Raw genomic sequence first — 24,087 nt, 5'->3', positions numbered from 1 at the left:
CTTGTTGTTATGCATGTTGCAATTGCCATTCATCTTCCTCCAGTGCGGTTTTCTGTGGAGTTCACCTTTTAAACGATCACTTTTAGTTTCGATACTGCTACTGCTGCTGATGGAGAAGATTTAAACTTGTGTCGCCCTTACCGCACAAACACGAGTGTGAAGAAAAGAAAGTGAAATGGACGCCGTATAGCACACATACAGGGTAACAATAGTATTGTGAAATATTTAATTTTAATATGAAATTTTATCAATACATTACGTAGCTAAACACGATTGTGATGAATTTGTCATAGTGGAGGTACAGCACAAACATGCTCAATAAAATTAGTACAAGTATAATAAATAAATTCCATAGTTTCCTTACTTTTATTTCCGAGAATAACGTGGTACAATACAGAATCCAGTTCTTCACACCTTGGCACACGGTGCTTCAATATGCTCCAGAACAAATGCTAGGAATGCCGGTTGTTCAAATTCTTTCCACGAGCGTACCGCTCTTGAGACAGTGTTTGGAATAATGTTAACGAATAATTTAAAATAAAGAAAAAGAAGAGTGCATTCAGAGGCCTTGCTGATGTGATACGCGCCGCCTTCGAGAGCAAGGTCGCAAGAGAACCAAAAGTACAAAAACAAATGAAGAACTTAAAACGTAAAATCAATGGATTGTCGCAAATGTGGTACGGTGTGTAAGTACGACAGCGAAACATGAACTCCACAACACACACACTACACACACTCTTAACACCCTTAAAACGTACACGGTATTTGCTGCTCCAGGTTCTGTCTGTGTGTTGATGTGTGCGTTGATGTCCTTACGTACTTGTGTTGTGTGTCGCTGCATTATCCGCTTCGGATGCCGTCTTCTTGGCCGGCGATCCTTCCACTTCCATGCTGGCGCTGTCGGGCTTTTTTCGCTTGATCAGGTGCGAAATGTCGGTCGCCGGCTTGGCCGCCAGCTTAGAGGTGGAACCGTTGCTGCTGGAACTACCGCCGGCGGACGATGTACCGGCACCGTTGTTCAGATCCTTGCCATTCGTGTCCACCTCACCGGAAACGATGATCTTCGAGAGCTCGCGCTTGACGTCTTCGATGGGCTGTAAGCAAAATTCCATAAATAAAACACACTCGAATGGGTTTCCGCGCGAAAGCGAATGTGAAGTAGTTGCCATACCGTTTTCATTGCCTCTTCGACGTCGGCAATCTTTTCCAAAATTTCCTTTTTCATCTGCTCCAGATCCTGGATGGTTTCCTTAATATCATCGGTCTGCTCCTTCGCCTTTTCCTCCTCTACCACCTTTTCCAGCTCGGCGACGGCGCCCTTGAACGAGTTGATGGACTCTTCAAATTCGCGCTCCATCATGTAGCACAGCCCAACCTTGTAGTTCACCTCGGCCAGCAGACGCAGATCGGGTTGTTTGGTTTTCTGGTAAATTTCTAGTGCTTTCACTGAAAGAAGGACGAACAATGTGGTTACATGCTTCATCACACCACATTTATTGGGACATATAAACATGCAAAAGGGAAAGTTTCCCTCCTACTTACCGTAATCTTTGATTGCTTCTTTGAAGAAACTGTTTTCGAACGAGATGCCTGCCAGTTCCGTGTAGCATTCGGGAAGATTTTCGTAACCCTTATCACCCTGCTGCTGGAAGATGTGTACCGCCAGTTCCAGGATTTCCCACGCGACCTGCAAGTTGTCCGCGTTGTCCTCCTGCACGCTCGTATCACCGTTCGAGGTGGAGGGACCCGGCTGTGGCTCGCCATTAACGTCCGACGAAGTGCTGCTGACACCAGCTTCTGCCTTAGCTTCCACTTTATCTCCTGCTGTTGATGATTCACCATCCTTTTCCTTCTCATGTTCTTTCTCCTTTTCCCCATCCTTTTCTTTCTCCTTTTCCGTAGCACTACTCTCCACCGAGGCAGCTTCGTCCTTCGTATCCATTGCTTCACCGTCTTTTTCCTTTTCAGCACTTTCTTCTCCCGCTTTCTCCTCCTCACCGCCCTCAGCAGTAGCAGCAGCAGCTCCTTCTTCTTCTTCGCCACCTTCCTCGCCCTCCTCATCCTCCTCGTCGTCCTCGTCTACCTCTTCGCCATCGTCGGCCGCCGCGATCAGGTTGTTCTCATCTTTCCCGAGGGCAATCAGTGATTTTGCATACATTAGATACGGCAACCCCAGCTCTTCCGCGTTCGGCCCGTACAGCTCGGAGTAGATGGAGCAGCAAGCGCTCAGATCGTCGGCCGCATCCGCGTACTGTTTCATGCAATAGTTTCGGCTGCCGCGACCGAACAGTTCCTTCGCTTCGTTAACTTTCTCCTCCTTCGTCACAAGGGTTTCCGACTTTTCTGCCATGGCGCTTGATTACTACAACTATCACTGTATGGTGTAGGAGTTAGGGGATGATCACAAGCGCAATATTTACGCAATCGTAGGTCCTATAAATACAATTAGGAAAAAAATAATATAAGTAACCATCGTCAAACCTTATGGACTATGATTAAAATTAAATTACACAGAGGATTATTTCTTAACTTAATTCAATGCATTTTATACTAGCACACAATTACTCTAAGGAACTCCCTAAATAAGTCTATCAACAAGTCCTCCAATCAACGCTGCAATTCTCACAGGAATCATGTGTATGGAAAATGGCATTTAGCGCCTTCTTCCATCGAAAACAACGTCAAGTCATGCGTGTAAACTGTTGCACATCCCTGCCGCTATAAATAGACCATTGTTGGAGGGCAGTTGGTGCAAATAAACACGTATCGACCATCGATGGTTGTTACATCGGCCATCGAACGTGTCCAGCCCGCGCAGTTAAGGTGCGGTGGTGAATAATTCATGCAATATGTACTACACACTCCAACATTTTTCCTCGATTGGCATACAACATACTGGTTGTCTGGTGCGATTTTCGTTGTGTATGTGCCGTTTTCCCTTAAAACATTACTGAATCGTGCCATGAAACACGTAGCTTTGGGGATATATAAAACGACACATTTGATGGTTGATGTACTTTACCTAAAATAACTCAAATTATGAACAGATTCTTACCCAACATACAGATATTAAATATAGCTAGACACGTCAAAACCAAGGCAAACGACCTATCCTGATTGACGCATACCCTCCTCCCTCTCTTACCTACATCACACGCACCGGCGCTGTTATTAGAATACGCCGGGAACCTTCTTCGGTCTACTGACTAAATCCGGATCCCTCAAAAAAAGAACCACAACCGTAGCTAGATGGTTCTAGTGTCAAACGATAGTGCAAACAAAACTCTGCATTAACAATGAACGTCAAAGTCGAGTGAGCGGTTAACTTGTCCGTACCCTTGCCCGTGTGTCGCGGGTTTTTCCGTACACTATCGGTGCCCAGTAATATACACACACGCGTATTGATTTTCTCCACACCAAGTGCGCAAGCTTTCCCAACCAAGCCAACGCTCAAACAACAACACAACACCAGCCGAGAAAAGGGATACTTGGAGCGCGCCTTCGCTTTGTCTATTACACAGAGTGTGCTGCCGTCTGGTACACACTACTGCCCAGTGCGAAGGAAAATGAAATGGAGGAAAAGCTTCAACGCAAAAACAAAACACAAAAGCGCACAAAAATAATAGAGAGCTGTGTATATAGTAGTACACAGAGGGAGAGAGAGCAACATCGAAAGGACCTCTCGAAAACTCCTCTACAGATGAGAGGAAAAGTGTAACACATTCTCATAACAAACATTGGCGCGTTTGTGTGTGAGTGTATTTTGCACTTGGGAAAACTCTTCAGGATCCACTTGAAACGTTAGCTTCCTTTGATTGTTCTCCTGAGGACTCTCTCTCCTCTCCGTGTGTTTGCCCATCTGCTCCTTTCGAACAGTTTTATTCTCTTTCCCTCTCTCTCTCTCTCTCGCACATGTACACTCTCTGTTTGGTAATTCTCACCGAAGGAAAAACGGAGCTATCCATGCATTCGGTGCATGGTCGGCGAAGAAAGTTCACAGTTCAAGCGCCAACACGTAGCGCAACGTACGCGCGTGCCGTGACAACACTCCAGGGGTGAACACACACACACATAAAAACACACACGAGCACAGTGACAGAAAAGCAAAACCAGTGTCCTAAACCAAAGTACATCATCGAAATCACAACGAAGTGAATCATTCAAAATAAAATAAAAAAAATTAAATTGAAGCTATACACTACCCCCGAACACGAATCGGCGGCGCACTTTAACCCCCACCGCGTGCCAGAGGTCAATCGGTGTGCTTTTACACAGACGAATCGAGTACACGCCACAGTATCAACAAAGTAGAGTATCTACATATCTGCTCCATCGCTGTGTGTAAGCCTCGTTTGTTCAAGTTAATGCCTTTAATGCTTGTAGTAGATTTTCGATGAGAAGGACATTTCGAGACCACAAGAGCTGTGTATTGCATCTTTTTATTCGGAAGATGTGATAGAAGTACTAAGAAAAAGGCCATAAAAATCAAAATTTCGTTGGTAGAAAGTAGAAGTAGAAAGACGAGTGTGTTACGATACGGTTCCTGTGGGAATAATGTGACACGATACAAAGTGCTGGAAGAATTTATGTGTAAAAAGTGCAATAAAGTAAGAGTAAAAAAAGTGTGGTAGCGGGCATGTCAGAGTTTGTCGGCAAAAGCTCTTCTTGCGTGCACTATGTGTGTATATAGAGTAAATCTCGGTGTGTTACTTAATCAAATGCATACGTAATCAGGTCGCCCAGCTCAAGCTCTAACGCCACTACTATTAGTGAAAGTGTGTGTGTGTCCATGTGTGTGCCTTTGCGTTCGGTGTGTACTGTGCATTTCTAGTCGGATTGCATTGTCGATCCTTTTGTATACATTAAAATTTGCATTTTTTTGTTTTGTATTTACATGCAACGACAACAAGACGCAAAAGAAAAACAAGCAAAAGTCCTACACTGTTACTGTGTAATAAATGTAAATATATGGTGTATTTTATCCTCAACCTCATCTCACAGCAGCGGTGTATGTGTGAATGTCGCATCTTTACGAGACACTGCTTTCCCTTCCCCAAATTTCAATGACCCGCCGACGACAGCACCGAAGGAAGACGACCTCAAACCCCCCCAACAAAAACGTCGTGTAATTCGTTTCGTTTACTTTTATGTAAATAAGCGCAACGGTTTGGTCGAATTTTGGAATGCTGCCCGCTACTTCGGTCTAAAAATCAGACAGTAAAAAAATCAAATGGAAAAAGTACGGCACAAAGGCACTGGCTAAAGAGAAAAAAAATAAAAATATTCTAATCGATTTCATTGACACGCGGAAAGTGCGCGGTGGTGGTGGTGGTGGTAGAGGGGAAGCATAATTCCAACTGGCAGGATCAACCGCGGTGGTCACCAAACGCAAGCATTCTCACCAACAGTGCATTATAGCGCTGGATATACATCACGCTTTTGTGCACCTTCAAGCGCCGGGGAGCTCCTCTCTGCCTCACTCTCTCTCTCTCTCTCCTCCTGCACTAGAGTTAACGTTCCTAGCATAAGGCTTTTAGCAACACGAACGTCCAGACAAGAACCAGCGGCGTACACCACCAACAATTGAGGCCAATTTTTCACTGCATCAAAGACGTAGAAGCAAGCGCGAAAAAGCACCGCCGGTGGAGGTGTATAATTGGACAATTGCACCCCCTGCACAAATGGAATTAAAATATTGCATTTAGTGGCGAAGGCGAGAATGCACAGCACACGGCTCGATCTGTGATTAAATCTGTGAAACGAAGGGTTGCTTTTCATTCTAACCTTACACCAGGTACAATTGTAATGGGGACGTACAGGATTACAAGTTGCGTTTATTCTTTTCGTAGCTGGTTTAACAAAACTTCACCCTCAACTTAACAGAGCGATGATGTTACAGGGTTTTCCAGTGGTTCTCATAGTTATGGGACACTTTATTAACTCTTTCTTATAGGAAGTGAATTTCATAAAGTGGGAATTGGACTCCCTATAGGTTCCATTGTAATTCCTATTGGATTCGTCCAACAAGCGTGCTGTAGAATCCAATTCCCATTACATTAAGTTCAATTCAAGTAAGAAAGCGTCAAAAAATTGGCCCACAGCTATGAGAACTCCTGAACAAATCCTGTAATAAGAAGTATTGTGTTTTTTAAACAGCAAAAGTGAATGTGAAAACAGGAAAAATAAGAAATTATAAGAAAAAAGATCAAATCATCCGCATACAACTTACATCACTCATCCTACAAACTTTGAATAACGAATACGACACACCTGAGAAGCACAGCACCGCCTGAGAAGTTTCCCAAACAACCCAGCCATACCTACTACTACAAAAAACACGCCCGCCGCCCATCGATTTCACCAGCCAGTATCGTGTGCCGTGTGTTTGAGTAAGTACAAAAAAAATCATAAAAAAAAACTGAACAAAACTTTTACTATCATCCTCTGACACGCTTGCTTCCAGCACAGCAGCAGTCTTACCACCCACCCACCGGTCGTCGTGTAACGCGGCAGTGTTCCACCGTATAAAACTTTGGGAGCTTGTTAGCGCCCACAAATACAAAGCATTTGGGGGAGATTAAAGTAAAATAAGAAGTCTCAAAAATGGAACTCCATTTGAAAAGGACGGGCGAATTTTTGGGACAATTAATTTCTGTTCCACTTCGCGTTCGACGACCGCGCAGCATTTTTGGATTGTTCTTGGAAACAAGAACAGCACACCGAGGAGAGCACGCAAATTCTTTGGGCCAGCAGTGCTGCTGTAGCGTGCACACTGCTGCACACTGCTGCCACGGAGGACACGGAGGCGCATAAATCAAAGCTAAACATTTCGATTTGCTGCCGCCGCTTGTTGGTCGGTCGTCCTTTCGCTTTCGACTCCGCGTGTGGTTGTGTGGGAATTCGCTTTGTATATATAGGCCCTCTGCCAGGCCTGAACATGAAAAACACCAAACCTATAGCTTTGGGAGAGGATAGCAGAGTAGGTAGCGGCGGCTAACAGCGACGACGGGAGTGTCCTTTTTTCTACCTCTGGCCGACCTCATTACAATATTCATCCTAAAACCGTGGCCGTGGGTTTCTAAGGCTGATTCCGTTCCAACGCCCTAACAAGAGGTTAGTGGCCGCATGAAACGAACCTCCCCCCCCCCTCTTCCACCCCCCTCACAGCAGGACAAACCCATTAAACCTTGGAATGGTCGGGCGGCGGTGGTGTGTGTGTGTGCGTTTGTAGGTCGTTGATTGTTACAGGTTATGATTTGGATTTGCAAACGACCAAACCATTAAGAAAACGGAACGGACTCGTCTATCATCTGGCCGGCGGGCAATGGTACATTGGGAGGGGGGTGTCTGGGTGTCGCCCGGGTGTGGTAGGTTATGAAGGTTAGGAAGAGGGTGGATAAGTGGGTGGTATTAGCGGTGGGTTATGTTTTGTGCCATACCCAATGTCTGGTAATACATGCATAAAACACGCAATCTCTGTCATTTCGTTTGTTACGCGTCGTTCCTGGTGATTTAAAGAAATCATTTAAAAAATTTGATTATGTTTAAAATGGTTTAATGGCTGTTAGAACTAATTAGAAGAGTTTAAATAAGACCTTAAACCAACTCAAGTGTCACCTCACGGAGTAAACGGTCCAACAACAGTAAAGTGTATTGATTTAATGAACTCAACAATCACTACACTTACACTTGTGCCATCAAAAAGCAATTAAAAGAAGAGATAGAAAGTACGGTGAGAATGAAGAGCAAAACTTTGTCCACACACTCACACAGCAGCTCACTGTTCCAATACTGAAAAGCCTACACAAAAACAGGAAAGGATCCCTCTTCCGGAAAGGCGTGACCCGGTGCCTTCAAGCTGCAGCATCCGGTCGGGGGGTGGCCGAGAGCAGTTAGATAGAAGAACACCAAACAGACAGGCACAATATCTATTATCCTCGGTGCTATTATAGTGGGAGCTTATGGAAAAAACTTTTACCATTTTACCATTAGTGTGCCGTAAACGTTAGAGAGATTGTTACTGTGTGTATGTTTAACTACTACACAACCACTATACTATTTGCTCGCTAACACATAAGTCATTATTTTTATAGCCCTTTTACTGTTGTGTAGTGCACGGGTGTGCCCTCAGAAAACGGGTCACACACTCCAATCGATTGAGGGACACGTGTTTCTGTGTGCTTAGGAGAGGTTTGTGGATAGAAGAGATACAACAAATTAACAAGTTCACAGCTTAACTACAGAGGCCCCCTTAAGTCTACTACCTGACCTGTTAGAGAATAAATTATGTATCAGGAAAGACACATGTTGAATAATTGTTTGCTCCCTTCCGGAGGAGGTTCAGAATACGAAATGAAGGTAGCACACGTGTAGAGGAGGAGGAGAGGGTATTATAAATGAGAATTTTCCCCCATTGTTCGATGAATTGTTCTAAACGGCTGGTGTAGTAAAGCAATCCAAAAATGATATCATCTTTACTACTCTTTCAATTAGTAGATCTCCATTTTACTAAAAGGAAAACCAACCATCAAACTCGTTACTCGCTCAAAAACAACAACACAAAGTGCCTTAAGACGTTTACTGAAAAACCACATCCGCCCCCAAACCACCGATCCGATCGCCTGTCACGGCTTATCGACAAGAAAGGCAAACCAAGCGCTTGGGACGCAAACAAAAAAGCGCAAACACTCTGCTTAATGGATTAGGGGGCGTCTATATTGGGGGCGGTTTGCGTGAACACACACACACACTCATCTCTTGACAAACAAAATCCTTTTTCCAGTGGCTCTACACCACCACCTTTCCCCGGTTGATGTATCCGAGAGGTGTATGGATTCAGTATAGAGTGACATTTACCCATTTATGGAAGCTCATCCTTAAGATGCTTCTACTCGGAGTGTAGTATAAAGAAAGCCTTAAGATTGACAGTTGATCCTCCCCCCCACCGTACAAAAGGAGAGGATCATTCCGAAAAACGCGTGGGCGGCTCAAAGTGGCCTACACGCATTTCGTTTGTGTACTGAGCTGATTGGCAGTCAGAGTGAGAGATAGAGAGCAAAGCCTCCGGCAATCCGAGCACAAGAAGATTATGCTTGCGTCCTCTAATGGCTGGTGCGGTAATACATGCTACAAAACAAATGAAACGATTTCAAGAGCATTTACTAATGGAAAGTGCTTGCCAGAAAAGCTACTTCTACCGCTTTTTGTAATGCACAACTTCCATTGCGCTCGGAGTGTGTCCTTAACGGAGACGTCCGTTAACCGATGACATTTAAAATTGTTTGAAATTGTTAAAATATTCCATAATAAAACCTTTAAAACTGGGCGATTAAAGCCAACCAAATTGCTTTCGCATCGTTCGACAACAATATAGCGAACTGGTAGATGGTAGATAATTAACGCACGCACACATGTAATTTTCGTCCAACATTTGACGCCACAACGTCGTCGCGTATCAACACGCAATTACAACGCGCGCAATAGCGTTTCATTTTTATGTACGATTAAACATTCGCACGAACAGTCACATGATGGTCGCGCATATACTGCACAACGTCACGAAGGTGGAGCGAAGGGAGGGAAGGAGTTTGCCCCAATTCCCTCCCCATGACTTCAATTCCTCGGTGGAATGATCTCATTCCAGTCCAGTGATGACGGGTGGATGGGAGTTTACACATATATTTAATATTCACTTAAATTACCGACCATATTTGCATGACAAACAATCTCCGGAATTGGAGGAGTCAACCCCGAAAAAAAGCGAAAAAACCACCCAGGCATGATGGCGGTTGTCCGCGGAAAGGTCTTATATTGGAATGAATAAATAAAGCAGGTCCTTTTTTATTTGTTTGGTTCGAGGAAATATTGCGTCGCAGTTTCATGGGCATGAGCACATTGGAACATGAATTAAATAAGAGATCAAGAACAATAATAAATTCATTTAATGCCTAACTCATCTGATCGGATCGTGTAAAACGAAACAATTCAATATTGAACTAATTTACATAAAACAATTAATTATAATTGAATTATGTTCATCTTACAACGATAAAATAATAGCTTCAATATCGTATAACTAACGATCCTCTCCTCTCTGTGGGTAAATTGTTACCTCATTTATCTTCAAATTATCCACCATCCAAGGCCTTAGAGCTCAAGGACGACTACCGTGCACCGGGGTAAGCGCGTGTAAGCGCAATCAGCCGTGCTTCACGAACCTAAGAGCCCGAAGTTCGCACTAAAAACACTAATCAAGGATTTTGATTATCTTCCCTCTGTCTCGCCCGCTCTGTTTCGCCCTCTCTCTCTCTCACTTCCATCGAAATGACACGTGCCATACTTTCGCTTGAATTATATCCTACCTTCTGCACCCGAAACAATGCTTTGCGCCGTTTTGTCGCTTGCAAACACTGCGTTAATTAGGATGGATCCATCCCACTCGCAGCCGCCGCCGTCCCGTAGCGTACCACACACAGGCTGGGGCCTTTTAAAAAGCGAGGCCCCGAATCGTTCTCTGCTTCTGTTAATCGACTCCCCCACGTTGGTGGTGCTGAGGGTGAAGGAGAAGGATGTGATTGTATCACAATCCCATTATCATACCAGCAGCAGCAGCACCATGCGCCTCCATCCACGGAGATGCAGCAGGGAAGGAGTAGCTTCGTACAGCAAACTCTGGGGTCGTTTAAAGTTTACTCGCTCTCTGTGTTGTGACGGTGGTGGTGGTGGTGGCATAAACACGGCACGCTCTACATGCTTCCGATTGGAGCAGCATCGTAAAACTGTCCAGCTCGGAAGCCGGCTGGCGCCTGAACATGATAACGTACAATACACTACGCCGGAACGGTTCAAAGGGGGGGTTTTCGTACAACGATGCACGTCGCTCAGATTGTTGGGTTTGGGATAAGGGATCTCAGGCGAGTCAGTAGCGCCATAACTGTCAAGTAAAACGGCTAATAGAAATCCGCAGACGATGGCCAATACAAAAGCTATTTTAACGAGTGAGGGATGTAATTGGAGCGCCATAGAGAAAGCACTGCGGTGGCACATGGCCTGATTGGATTGCAAAGGCATTTGCAAATTAAAAAGTGGATTTAACGGATAAGAGGACACACCCTCACAAGGCCGTAGCTCTTCCTTCCATTTTCACTATTTGCTTCGTGAAGATCGTATGACCTCATTCTTTACTTTCTACTTCCATTGTAGGGTTCTTGCTCTGACGTAATTCCGACCAATCTCCTCGCTGGCACTGGATCCGGGCGACAAAATGAAGCGGCACGATACCGATTTATGACTCGTAAACCACGGCTCGGACAGCGGCTGCAAGTACACCGTGACGACCCGTTGCCTACCCGAAGCATCGACGATAACCACCTACACTATCATATCCACACCACCAAGGACACCGACAACAGGCCCAGCAACGTCCCCACAAGATCCACAATTGTCACCACCAACACCACCACCGACCAGCAGCATTAATTTGCCGATCACTTCTGATACACCGAACCGAACAACCTCCGAAGAACGTGCACCAGCGGCAGCAGCTCCGAACTCTTCGGGCGAATCACCACCACCACCACCATCACGCATCAGCCCCCAACAGGCGGAAGACAATAATAAGTTGGACTGCAGTGAGCGCTTCGAGCGGCGTAGAAACTCCTTTTTCGAAAGCATTCGAGCAGTAGTGGTACGTGGCACCAGTAGCAGACACCAACAACAGGCAACGAGCCAACTCGACACGGAAGAAGGCAGCGACGAGCTGCAATCACTGCGTGCGCCAGCAGCAACAACAGCTTCGCACCATCACCAACGGTCCAACGTGGATTTTGGACCCACCGACAGGACGACAGCAACGACGGCCGCCAATATTACTTCCACCGCAAACATCGCCTCCACCACCACTACCATCACGTCGGCGAACAGTTACTCCCGGAATAAGTCAACCACACGCAGCTGGCCCGTGATACATCGTAACAATTCCTACTACCGCTACCAAACATCCAGTGGCAGTGGCGGCGGAAGCGGCGGTGGTGGTGGTGGTGGTGGTGGTGGCGAAAGTGGGACTCAACAGTCCTCCTCCGCTCACCGGCGACAACCATCATCGCATCAGCACGGCTATCTACAGTACGACTACGATGCACCCCTGCTGCAGTACGGTGGCGGTGGAGGCGGCGTAAACTACTACCCGCCCAATGATACGAACAACAACACGCTGGGCAACGATTACCATCTGCTAGCGAGCGGTCACCACTACCCACCACCGCCGGACAAGTCTCCCAGCATTGACAGCTGCTACTACTATCAGCACTACAGCACCAGCATGCAGCCATCGGCGACGACCACCACCATCATGGCCACGACCAGCACGGGTCCGGGCGGCACGACGACGACGACGGCCGGTTCCGGAGCTGCCGCACCGAATCATCAACAGACACCGTCCGGCAATGGGACGTGCTGCTCGATACCGCCACCGATCATGTTCCTCTTCCTGACGCTGCTCATGACGTCCAGTGCGACCGCGATGCTGTGCGCCGCCATCATGACCGATCACTGGGAGCACGTGTCCTGGGACCGCAACAGCCTCGATCGCATCAGCAACGAAACCGCCATCGAGCTGCACTGGTACCTGGACGGTCGGGCGGCAAAGATTCCGCTCAAGGGCAAAGGTATTTACGGCCGCAGCGCCCGCGTGTGCCCTAAAAGCATTGTGAATCCATTCTCTGTCCACCTTTCCCATTAGGTTTACCGAAACAACAACATCCTCATCATCATCAGCAGCAGCAGCAGGTTGGACAAAAGAGCGGTGGTGCAGCGACGAGCCCGGTGGTGACGGATAATCGGGCCGGCGTTTTTCTCGTACCGATGAACGGTGGCATCTGGACGCTCTGTATCGATCTGACGGCGGAGGAGATCCGGGAGATGTCGAACGATGGCTTTCCGCAGGTCGATCAGTGCGTCAACTATCTGGCCGGCACGATGGAGAGCGCACAGGGCAACGATGAGGATGCGAGGGCCGATTGGCAACACAGTGAGTCCCAGGCGTCCTTACATCCGCATTTAAGTAGGTACAGCGCGACGCGCCTCATCTCTTTACTAGTATCTTTGCTCCTCTTCTCCTCCAATCCTACCTTTTCTGTCTTCTCCTCCTACTGTGTGTGTGTGAAACACCTTTGATCGTTGTCACCGGAAAGCTGCTGTGTTGCCGGTCCTTGCAGTGTGACACACAGTACTTCTTCTATTTCAATTAACCTTTAACCTTAAACATCGCACACACTCTCCTGCCATTGTCGACAGCTTTCTCCGGCTGTTCTATTTCCATCCATTCGCCCCGGACTGGTGGATAGATAGGGTGCTATTTTCACATTATTCCTCCTCTTTATCAACGACATTGGACATTTTAATAGGATGAGACAATCTAAATTAAATATTTCCCACTCGGTTAACCTTTAACCCTGCTATTGCGTCCTGGAGGCTGAGTCTATTTTTGCTTCAATTGGAAATATTTCTTCCACAGAGCTACACCTACTGGAAGAGTTAAAATTAATAATCTGCAGGAAATTCCTCACACGAATTGGATGATAATAAGAAGAATTCTCCAAAATCAATTCTATTTGTTCTTTGTTTTATGTTTTTCAGCTCAGTATAATGCTTGTTTAACAATTACAAAAAAATAAAGCGTACGCTTGATCAATTAGAATAGAATCAAGCGAACGATTATGCTTTAAGCTTCAATCCAAATTTGCATTCTCTTTTTGTACTTCAATTCAAACAAAAATCCTCCCATTTTTACTTACAGGGTGTTTTCCAGGAGTTCTCATAGCAGTGGGACACTTTATTGACTCTGATTTGAAATTAAATTATTGTAATAGGAATTGGATTCTAATCAAGGAATTTGACAAATCTTAAAGGAATTTTCAATAGAAGTTCAATTCCCACATTACGAAGTTCATTTCCTATAAGAAAGAGTCTAGAAAGTGTCCCACAACTATAAGAACCCTTGTAAAACCCCGTAAACTGTTTCCACCCTTTCATGAACGCTTTTCCGACCACAAAGATGCACCTCACCGTTCATACTTTTTTCTATTGTCTTCATCTCTACCCATCTCTATACCTCGTATTTCCTTCCGAACGAGCACAATTCAACCCTCACGTATCGATCGACTGGGAAGAAACACCAGCCACATCACATCAGAGCAAAAAGGCACCACACACATTTGCATTTGCCCACTCCTTCCAGTGTGTTTTGTTGCTTGGCTCTTCTATATAGGTGACTTCATATCGTCATGACTGGCAATTGCATAGCAATAATAAAAAGCACATACACACCACCTCCTCACCCTCTTCCGTTTTCTGTGCATGACCGAGTGCATAATTTACTAGCTTTCGGTTCGAGCACAACTAAAAGAAGAAGGGTAAAGGAGGGAGTTCGTACAATGGCAACCAATATACATTGCAGCTCTACTATATCGATCAGTCGCACACCGCTATCCGTCATCGGGTTGACAGACGAACGATTTGCTGAACTACTCTTAGACCCCCGTATCCCCTTTTGCCAGTCTATTCTAATAATGCTTTTTTAATCTAAAAAACGAGCTTTTTCATCCCCCCAAAGACCCTGATCGCTTTGCTTTGCGTATCATTTGAGCTGTTTCGTGCTTGTGTAGGTATCCTTTTGCAAACGTGTTCCATTCTTCATCTCTTTTCCTACTGTATTTGCTTCACTTTCTTAACACTTAAGCCTGCAACTATAATAAATCGAATGAAAAGCTATAATCACTGGAACGATTACCGTAGCTAAAAACTAACCCATTTTTCTCCCTCGTTCTTGGTTTCTTCCGTGTCTTTGTGTGTGTTTTATTCCTTTCCTTTGCACTTGCCCGGACGTTGCTGCCACAATTCACGGGACTGTTGATCCCGTGGCTGATGAAACACACACAGGAATGCAGAATCTATCGATTTCCTGTTCGCTCGTGTGCCTCATCATACTCGGCAGCGCTGCCCTGGTGGGTGCTTTCGGTGTGTGCCAGCGCCAAATCAGTGCCGTACTGGTGACTGGCGTAATGTACCTGCTGGCTGGTAAGTAGTATCCCTACTCTATGTCCACCTTTCACCCATCTTCCTTTCGGGTGTTGCGCTCTGTAATGGATTTCACTTTCCGGCAGGGATCAAAAGCTAAAAAGAGATACAATTTTCAAGCCCGTTCTCCGGTTAAGGGAGCGGGGGATTGGTTCGCATGAAAAATTCACCGCACAAAAAGCTATAAAGTTTCTTCTACAAGTTTGTATTCTTTTGCCTGGGAGTCAAAAGCATACATTGACTATCCCATCCATCCCCCTGTCCACTTGGGCCACAGTGCCCACAGTGCCCTGCCGGCATGAAAGGCAATCAACACGCAATTCTCCAAGGAGCACGAAACGGAATCGATGAGATGAAGCGAATTGCTGCTGTTTAGTTTTCCTTTTCGCATCAGCTGTTCTCCCTCCCGGGGAAAACGGGTGCGAAACACACCGTCACGGAATGGTAGCAGACCCACCGGTACCAGCTATGAAGTGTATCGGTGTGTGTACGTGTGCGTTTGTCCTTCTATACGGCAATTTTGTTTCATACTTGACTCCACACCATTGGCTACCATTGGCCTAGACCGGTACGGGAAATAGAAAATGACAAGTTCTATTCCTTTGAGAATTCAAGGACTACAACACAAGCCGCAACGCCGCTGTCTTCTTGATGGGCAAGCAAGTCACGCAACTTACAAGTTCATTGCAAATGTAAACAGTTAGCTTCTTTACTGCGAATCCTTTCAGCTGGTAATAGTTGGAATGATGCTTTCGCAAGGACTTGAACCATGAGCTCTTATGACATGCAAATCGTTATTCTATCGAAGCTTTAACACAATTCTCCACAAACATCCTTTTCCTTATTTAATTTCCTTCTCTTTACACAATGTGATTCGTTTCTGTCTGTCCCGCAGCGCTCTTCGCCCTATTCACTCTGATGATAATACACTTCAAGCGGCAACAGGGCCGGCCCCTGCTCGATAGCGACTTCGACGGCACGATCGACGGTGTGGTCGCCATCAAGGGGACGGCACGGGCCGCATCGAAATTCCTGGGCGCTCGCATCTTCGTCACCGCCTGGAGCCTGGAGCTGGGCTGGGGCGGTGTCGTACTGTGCGTCTTCACCTCCTTCCTCTGGATTCTGCTGTCGAAAATCATGCGCTTCAATCCGCTGTCGGCAATGATTTGATGATTCAAATTTAAGTTCAACAAGGTCGCCGTTTACAGTGTAACCTAGTAGTAGCAGGACCCTGCAACACGCTCAATGTGCGACCGACCGACCGACCGCCGATCTCGACCTCCCCCCTCCACGGTGCGGGACTCCAGCCAGCCAGCGCACCGATCCGGTGATGATTTCTATTGATCGAACTCAAATCGAGCTGTTCAATGTAGAATAGCTATTATCAACATGTGGGGGGAAATGATTTCCCACGGTGTTTCCCCTCACCACCCCCCACCAGCCTCAGGTTCGGTGGGGTGCATTTCTTTGTGATAACAAACTATTCCAATCATCGCACAATTCTCTCCACAATGCTTCAGCTTCGTCTTCAAACGGCGGTGTGTTGAACGCACTATTATAGGATAACTTTAGGAAATGTTTCCGATGTTTTCAAACGACAACAATATATCATTGTAGTTTACACGCTTATACACTTTTTACGCGCCTTTTTACATTTTTCATACCCTCCCTCACACTAATATGCCTTTTACAAGCTACTCACACTCGTTTTGCGTGATGCGTTAGAAAAGTTGTTAGAAAAGCTTCGGGATTTTCTTTAAGCCAAGCTTAATCATTGTTCTAAGAAGAGACGTTTCTTTAACGTCAAACGTAGTTTTAGGCTCTCCGCTTGCGATATACCTTTACGGAAAACGGTTAGGCGGTTAAAATTCGTTCGTTCAAAGCAACTCTTACATGTAGACGTAATACTATTAAATAATTCCGTACCACCTATTGCGCTAATTTCTATAAAAAGAAGAAAAGAAATTGAATCCAGTATTGAAAGAGGGAAACAAGTAGAGATAGTGAAGCGAATTGAATGGTAGAGTGGTGGAGCAGGATCGAACGATATCGTACAATTTCAAACACGTTAAGAGAAAATCAAACAGATGGTGGTGGCATCTGAGGCTATGGGAGAAAAAGAACCAATTCAAATGTAAGAAATGCACCACTACTACTCAAAAACTGCTTCACGGATCGTTATTGTCGTCGTGGTGATCGGTAGTGATCTTGAGCTACGATCCATCGCTGAGGAAATGGTAACAAACGGAAAGAAAGCTCTATAGAGCTTTCATCCTTTGAATGTACAGGAAGTAATGTGTTAACGAAACTCATCTCTCTAATCAAATATCTTAGTGCAATGCTTTCATTGCCTGCCAGCAGCAGCATTATACTAGAACAGGAAGGACGCGATTTACAGTTTTGGTTGTCTTTCTCTTGCTCACATGCCGCAGTTGGTAAGAAAATTGCTTACACTCGACCCGCAGGCTCATGTGTAGGAGCAGCTGTTTCTTGCTAACGATATTGTGGTTCGACGTCTAATTCCTCCGACCCGGAAAACACAAGAGCGTGGGGATGCGCGTTCAATTCGGTGCAAACACTCCGAGCTTAAAAACAGGCATTAGGTTCACAACAAGTTTTAAACGCAACTATACCACAAACAAAACACATACATATATAAAATCAGAAACCAGCGACCAGGACCCGGACCGGTTCCCCGGTATACAGAGCATGCGAGCATGGGAACGGCCCTATCCACCAGGGGTAGAACAACGGAAATACAATTATCGATATAGTTTATGTAAAAGCTTTGCCTTATAAAACGTAAGTGGAAACAAACAAAAAAAAACCGTGGTGCGAAACCAAAAGATTCTCTATATATACAGATATATACAAGGATATTAATTATACAAAATATTAACTTCTGCGAAACTTGATGCAAAAGACAGAGAGAGAGCGCGCGCGAGGGCTTTAGGAATAAAACAGAAAAAAAAAATATAGAAGGAGAAAGAAAATATCACACCAAACGCTTCGGAGAACGGCATCGCTTCAATTCCAACACATCATATCCGAAACGGGACGGGAACGGCGCAATTGTTCAATGTCTTTTGTTCTTTGTGTGGTACATGGAACTTGATTTAGGATTCTTGAGAAAACAGTCCTCGATGCGCTGGAATCTTCCGTTCGATGAATCTTCCAATGAACCCTCTTCTTCTTGGTCGATTGTTGCTCCGGAGAGGAAAAAAAAACATACGTTCACCAATTGTCTAGCTTCTTTTCAAGCGACAACCTGTTGTTCACCATACCAAGACCATTTTCAGCCCTTCTTTAGATCACTTACTAAAAGAAGATGAATTAACTTAATCGGCAGCTTTACGAGCTACGGTAGAAAGCGTCAACAGATCAAACGATCTTAAGATCGGTAAGAAGATTGCAACTAACTTACCCAGTTTTAGTAAAACAGCGGAACTGAAGTCAGTTGCTGGAAATACGACACAACACCACCAATCTACGATTTCACGAAAGTTTAACTTCTCTTCAAAATGGACACAAATCCCTTGGAAGATTCGCAAGAAACAAAGACGAAGCGTTCTGATTTTTGCCGGCTGCGCTACAACAAGATCACAAATGGCGCGCAAGAAGCGGGGAGACATGCGGTGAAACGAAACGTCAAACTTTCCATCATTCAAGCAAACAGCGGAAAATGCTCGCGGTCATGTGACATGACAGTTGGCTTTTTTCTTCAAAATTTTAAAATTTACAGAAAAATGGTTTTAAAACAGTATTTTTCTATTTTTTGTAATTGAACAGCTCTTTTCGACATTAATGTAAAAGAGCGACTCCTAAATTGATTACAGCCATATTCCTATCGTTTATTTGCTAATAGAACTGAACATTTAAAATCTCAACAATAAAACCTAACCGTTACAACAGAAATAAATACAAAGGAAGAGTACCACACCCCTTACGAATCTTCTTTGTCCGGAGCCATCGATCGTAAATATGTGTACCCTGCTATCGCGATTCAGTGTTTACACCGTCTCGATGACTCCTCGCTTTTTCTGCCGCTCCTCGTTCGCTATGAACGATGTTTCCTCCGATGTTGGGCTCAACTCCGACGGTACGGCGAGCGGGCCGCCGGCCGGTAGTGGCGTTACGTTCGGCACCGGGTTCATCGTACCAGCTAACAGCACATTCGGAATGATCGGATCTTTCACGGAACCGCTCAGCACGCTCCCGTTGCCACCGGTCGTCCCACTTCCACTGCCGCCCATGTTCGACGAGATGTTAACCACACTCAGCGGCTCTAACGTTAACCGGGAGGGAGTGTGCGAACGGGATGGATTGTTGGATGAGTTGCGCGACACGGGACTAGAGTTTTGGGAGCGACGAAAGTCTTCCAGCGGTATCTCCTCCGAACGGGGCCGTGGTATGCGCGGGCTCGATTCCCTGGACCGGGGCGTACCGGACCGGTTACGCGAATTGTCCCGCGATTTCAGCGAGCTCGATCCAATGCCGATCGGTTGGCTGCTTTCCCGCCGAGTGGCTCCAGCAGTCAGCTTTCTTCGCGTGCCCGTTGGTTCTCTGAAATGGAAAAGATTAGATGGAAATGCTTTTTAATCCTCACTGAGCAGTATTAAACTGTTTCTTAGTTCCTTGCATACCCTTCGGTTGAGCGACTCGCACTCATCTGCACACGACTGACGCTGCCCGATGGCATACTATCGCGCCTCAAGGCCGCAGCCACTCCCGGCACCCGGTTGCTGGTGGAAAATAACGGACGATGTTCCCTTCCCTGACGTCCCGAAGCTCCGTGCCGCAGCGAAGGCGTGCCACTGGCCGACGATCCTCCCGTCCCGGCGAGCGTTGGGAAGGATGGATCATTCAGTTGGCCCGGAATTTCCAACAGCTGCGCTATCTGGAACATTTTCTTCTGCCGTGCTTTGCTGCGTCCCTTTGTTAGCCGCTGCTTCGCTGCCATGCACCGGATGTGATCGTCAAACATAAACTTGGCCGACAGGATGGGCGTTCGGTTGTTGGTCGCACCGCCCCGGTGGATGGTTAGGTGAAGACTGCGCGAATCCTCCTTGTCGCCGTTTACCTCCACGTCCTGCAGAAAGCCGACAAATTTAGCCACACCCCACCCTAACCGCTTGCTGTCCGGCTCGACCAGGATGAGCTGCAGAATATCCATCACCAAAAAGCGCCGGTACTTCGTGCCGTCTCGCATGACGACAGTGCACGCAATCAAATCACTATTATCTGCAAACAGGAAGCGTGTCACATTAGTTAAAGTGCACGGAAGGATTGGCATCCTAAGAGTCCACTTACTCAAATCCAGCGCATTATCTATTTGAACACATTGGTTCAGATTCGTGAGTGGTAGTAGTGTTTCCTTCTCGCCCGACATCGACTGGCACATGCGGCGCAGCAGGAAGAACACGCGAATGGCGCGCCGTGCCTTCTCCACCTCGCCGCACGGTAAACGGCGGGTGAAGCTTATCCCCGTCAGCGGCGTTCCCGTCGGTGGTAACAAGATGGTAGAATCGTTGCAGAGGAATTCCACGTTTAGCGTAGCTTTTACCATTTCGTTGTACCTATTGGAGAGTGAAGCGAGTGAACATTACGCTACCATGAAACAAGAAGCAATCATTTTTCTTACTCGTCTTCAAACAGGTCCAAGAAAATGTCCTCCGATTTGTAGAAATTTTTCAACACATTCATCGCCTGATTGCGCGACTGATGCAGGGACGCCAGATACTCTTCCGGGACGGACGGGCTGGAATCTTCCACACCGGAACCAATGATCTGACCGAGCAGCTTCAACGCCAGCTCAGTGGTAACGAGCCGTATGCGACAGGCTGTGGGAGACAAGCAAAGATTGTAAAGGCTTTGTGGTAATCGGTTGGTAGGAGAGGAGTATCTCTTTCGCTTTCCGTTACTTACAGGGTTGGCTAGAAATGTTAACGATCTGTAGCAACTTCTCGATCAGTATCACGTTATACTGGGTACGATTTGAAGGTGATGAGCGATTCAGCACGATCTCTAGCCATTCCGAGTTTACACCTAAAATAAGGCCCAGTTAAAAGCAAATATTATATCATCTTGAAGAGCATGACTCTTTAAACAAACATGAAATTACAATTTAAAAAAATACACCAATCGTAAAGCCAATTTTGATGGTTGATAGTACCATTAATTGTTTAAAATAGCATTTAGGTTACAATTCAATTTACAGTACCGTGGCATGCAAGCAAAGTAATTCAACATAAGAAAATCGAATATGTATCAACCACCTGTTTAACATGAATTTTAATGTTATAAAACAACTAAACTATACATCAAATGGCACAGGTAGATAACTAACCGTCTACAAAACCGGCACCAACAGCGAGAAGAAGAATTGGTTCATTGGCACGTCGAAACGGTAAGTCAGGGGTGCAACGATTGATTAATCATGAGGAAACAGCAGCAACAATGTTACAAAAGGGAAAAGTAGTTAAAGTTAATGATGCAATTAGTGATGTTAAATTGTGGGATAAACATGACAATTGTTAAGCGTAAGAGAATGGTAGATAAAGGTTCAATCTGGCAAGTAACTACCGTACGGCGCATGTTTGATTAATTGAACGATGTCATATGTACAGAAAAAAAACCCAAGAAATGTACTACCAAGCCCATTTTCTACTGAAGGTCGTTCGTTCCACCAACATACCTTTGTTGTTTGCGAGTGCGTAAAGCAAACACAATGCCAACAACGCTAGAAAGTCGTTCTCGGTACAATCGAGCGACGACAGGACCATGTCGAGGAAGGGACGATTCGTTTCGGGCGTACGGTACGCATTGAGTAAAAGCTTCTCCTTTTCCTCGTCGGTGATGTTCACCTTTTCAATCTCTTCCGAAAGGGTCGGCGGGCTAGGGGAATCTAAAAGTGCAAACAACCATTAGACGGGCGATCGTGAATTGAGACCAATTGTCCTTGCTTACTCGATATGGGTGCTTCATTGTTGGTCGAAGTGCTGGTACTGCTAGCATGGCTCTTACCACTGCTGCTACTACTACTGTTCGGGCTCTTATTGTTGCTTCCGCTCGGTTCGTCCGCCAAGTGAAGCTGCTCCACCCCGTAAGCAGCAGAGGAAGCTACCGTACTTTCCAGCGCCTCCTCCAGGCTTTCCACTGGCTGTACAAATCCCAACGCCACCACCTCCCGGTTGTCGATGTATGCGTTTAGTACCTGGGCAGCGCCCTCCTTGAACACGGTATGATCCGCATTGAGGATGACCCACGTTAGCGCATTGATCAGTGGCCGGTGCGTGATGACAAGAAACACGAGCGACAGCAGAAACAGGGCCACGACACTGGCAACGCGCGGATTGTTCATCTCCTTGATGTCAATATCGACGACCTTGTTAAGCACGGCCGCAAGGTTACACGTCACCTCGGCCATCGACATCGGCGGTGAGGGTGTGAGGGAGAATATGTACAGCGGCACGAACAGCTTGTGCAGCAGGTGCTCCGTAAGGACGGCATTGAGATCGGCAATATCGAGACACAGTATGTCGTTCAGATAGTGCAAATGATCCAAATGTTCCGCCACGAGGTTGGCTAAACGGTGCTGGGACTGGTGGCTGGAAGAGTACGATCAAGCGCTCAAAGTTAAACCGCACATAAAGCTCTGGAGGAGAAAATACTTACTCAATGTCGTTACGAACGCAAGTGTCCAGCTCGAGGATATGTTTACCAATGAACCATACTAAATTGCTAAAGTACGGTGCGGCCGTTTTGTCCCGTATGAACTGCAGCATGTTCGGGTTCTGCACTCTGTACACGTTCAGCGTGATCGTACGCACGGCAATGCGTACCATCGATTCGGGATGGTTGAAGAACTTGATCGCTTCCGTGTAGAGCGGGAAATCGTTCGTATGCTCATTGTAGAAGAAGTGTATCGTGTGCGTGTTGAGCTTCAGGCTCAACGTTTTCAGAAACAGTATGTAATAGCCCATCACATCCTCGTCGGAGAAGTCAAACTTGTGGACAATGATCGAATTGACCAAGTTGTTGCTGAGCAGGTAGTCTGCAAAGAAGGAGAACACACCCGCCAGTGCCCGTTCATTTCAGTTCAGTTTGATGTGCGCTACCAGCGCAAGTATGTAACGCGCCATTGAGCGTGCTTCCCCCTCTAGAAGCGTTCATGCATGCATGTAACTTACACAGCGACGTCTCGTTGCGGATGTTCTCGAACAGGATGTTTAGCGTTTGCAGCAGCTGCACGCACACGAAGCTCGATCCTCCGCTCTTTTGACGCATTATGTGCAGAAAGTAGGAGAGCATATTCTTTTCCAGAAAGAAGCTGCGAGAACAAAACCACATAACAATGACAATGAACAAAGGTCAGCCCGATAGCCCCCGATTGGCACACTCACTCGAATACGGAGGAATCATTTTGATCGCCCCAGATTAGAATTTCTGCTATGGACCGTAGCGATTCCACCAGCAGGCCGCGGTTGCTTTCGGACACGGTCGTGTTACGCTCCAGCACGCTGTACAAATATTTCAGATGATCAAGTGATAGGCGATTCTTCGGACGGTTCCATCCTCCCCCGAACCAGCTACGGCTGCGAAACATTTTGCTGCTGTCTTACGCTCGAGGCGCGTACGGTTGAGTCGGCTGGCAGTGAGCAAACGTTCACCAAACCCGTCCAGAAGCTAATGAGTTTTTAATAGCACGCCCGAGCACATCTTTTAATAGTTTTCCTCACTTTTTCTGCAGCAGTTTACGAAGCAAAAGCAGATAGCACACAGATGGGTGATGTTATTTTTTTCTGGCTAATTTGACGTTTCACAATGACAACACATCACGGTGGTAAATCGCGCGGTCCACAAAAAATTGCATGGAATGTTTAACTTTTTTTCGTTCAACTAAAAAAAAATTATTAATGAAGGCAATCAAAATTAGTACTTGAGCAAATATTTTCATCTTACCAATAAATAAGTAGATTAAAATTACGGGCGTTTTATTTCTTCCGAAACAAC

The 24,087-nt window shown here is 46.0% G+C and overlaps 3 protein-coding genes across 7 annotated transcripts; 1 reads left to right on the top strand and 2 right to left on the bottom strand.

Moving 5' to 3' along the window:
* Positions 1 to 339: 339 nt before the first annotated feature.
* Positions 340 to 18,704, bottom strand: LOC120894030 (protein NASP homolog). Of its 3 annotated transcripts, none has more exons than XM_040296361.1 (4): positions 18,500 to 18,704; positions 1,543 to 2,433; positions 1,172 to 1,446; positions 340 to 1,094 (listed from the first exon to the last, which is right to left on the bottom strand). In XM_040296361.1, the coding sequence occupies exons 2-4, from the start codon at positions 2,348 to 2,350 to the stop codon at positions 813 to 815; spliced, it is 1,365 nt and encodes a 454-aa protein (XP_040152295.1). In that variant the 5' UTR covers positions 2,351 to 2,433; positions 18,500 to 18,704; the 3' UTR covers positions 340 to 812. The 3 variants fall into 3 exon arrangements, with proteins under 3 accessions (XP_040152295.1, XP_040152297.1, XP_040152296.1); XM_040296363.1 differs by lacking the exon at positions 18,500 to 18,704 and adding an exon at positions 3,337 to 3,539; XM_040296362.1 differs by lacking the exon at positions 18,500 to 18,704 and adding an exon at positions 3,146 to 3,278.
* On the top strand, positions 11,296 to 17,936 carry LOC120894029. Of its 2 annotated transcripts, none has more exons than XM_040296360.1 (4): positions 11,296 to 12,665; positions 12,740 to 13,027; positions 14,938 to 15,075; positions 15,971 to 17,936. In XM_040296360.1, exons 1-4 carry the CDS (start codon positions 12,320 to 12,322, stop codon positions 16,243 to 16,245), a joined length of 1,047 nt encoding a protein of 348 aa, XP_040152294.1. In that variant the 5' UTR covers positions 11,296 to 12,319; the 3' UTR covers positions 16,246 to 17,936. The 2 variants fall into 2 exon arrangements, with proteins under 2 accessions (XP_040152294.1, XP_040152293.1); XM_040296359.1 differs by having other exon boundaries at positions 12,740 to 13,060.
* A 197-nt stretch (positions 18,705 to 18,901) lies between the features above and the next one.
* LOC120895143 (protein CLEC16A homolog) lies at positions 18,902 to 23,875 on the bottom strand. 2 transcript variants are annotated; one of them, XM_040298220.1, is made up of 11 exons: positions 23,478 to 23,875; positions 23,265 to 23,404; positions 22,750 to 23,128; positions 22,042 to 22,682; positions 21,770 to 21,979; positions 21,422 to 21,424; positions 21,001 to 21,120; positions 20,717 to 20,915; positions 20,386 to 20,651; positions 19,719 to 20,316; positions 18,902 to 19,638 (listed from the first exon to the last, which is right to left on the bottom strand). In XM_040298220.1, the coding sequence occupies exons 1-11, from the start codon at positions 23,678 to 23,680 to the stop codon at positions 19,086 to 19,088; spliced, it is 3,312 nt and encodes a 1,103-aa protein (XP_040154154.1). In that variant the 5' UTR covers positions 23,681 to 23,875; the 3' UTR covers positions 18,902 to 19,085. The 2 variants fall into 2 exon arrangements, with proteins under 2 accessions (XP_040154154.1, XP_040154155.1); XM_040298221.1 differs by lacking the exon at positions 21,422 to 21,424.
* Between the last annotated feature and the right edge of the window lie 212 nt (positions 23,876 to 24,087).

The sequence above is a fragment of the Anopheles arabiensis genome, chromosome 2, assembly GCF_016920715.1.
Source record: "Anopheles arabiensis isolate DONGOLA chromosome 2, AaraD3, whole genome shotgun sequence".
Classification (NCBI taxonomy): domain Eukaryota; kingdom Metazoa; phylum Arthropoda; class Insecta; order Diptera; family Culicidae; genus Anopheles; species Anopheles arabiensis.
The sequence above is the reverse complement of the archived record's forward strand: the minus strand, read 5'-3'. Positions and strand labels throughout refer to the sequence as shown.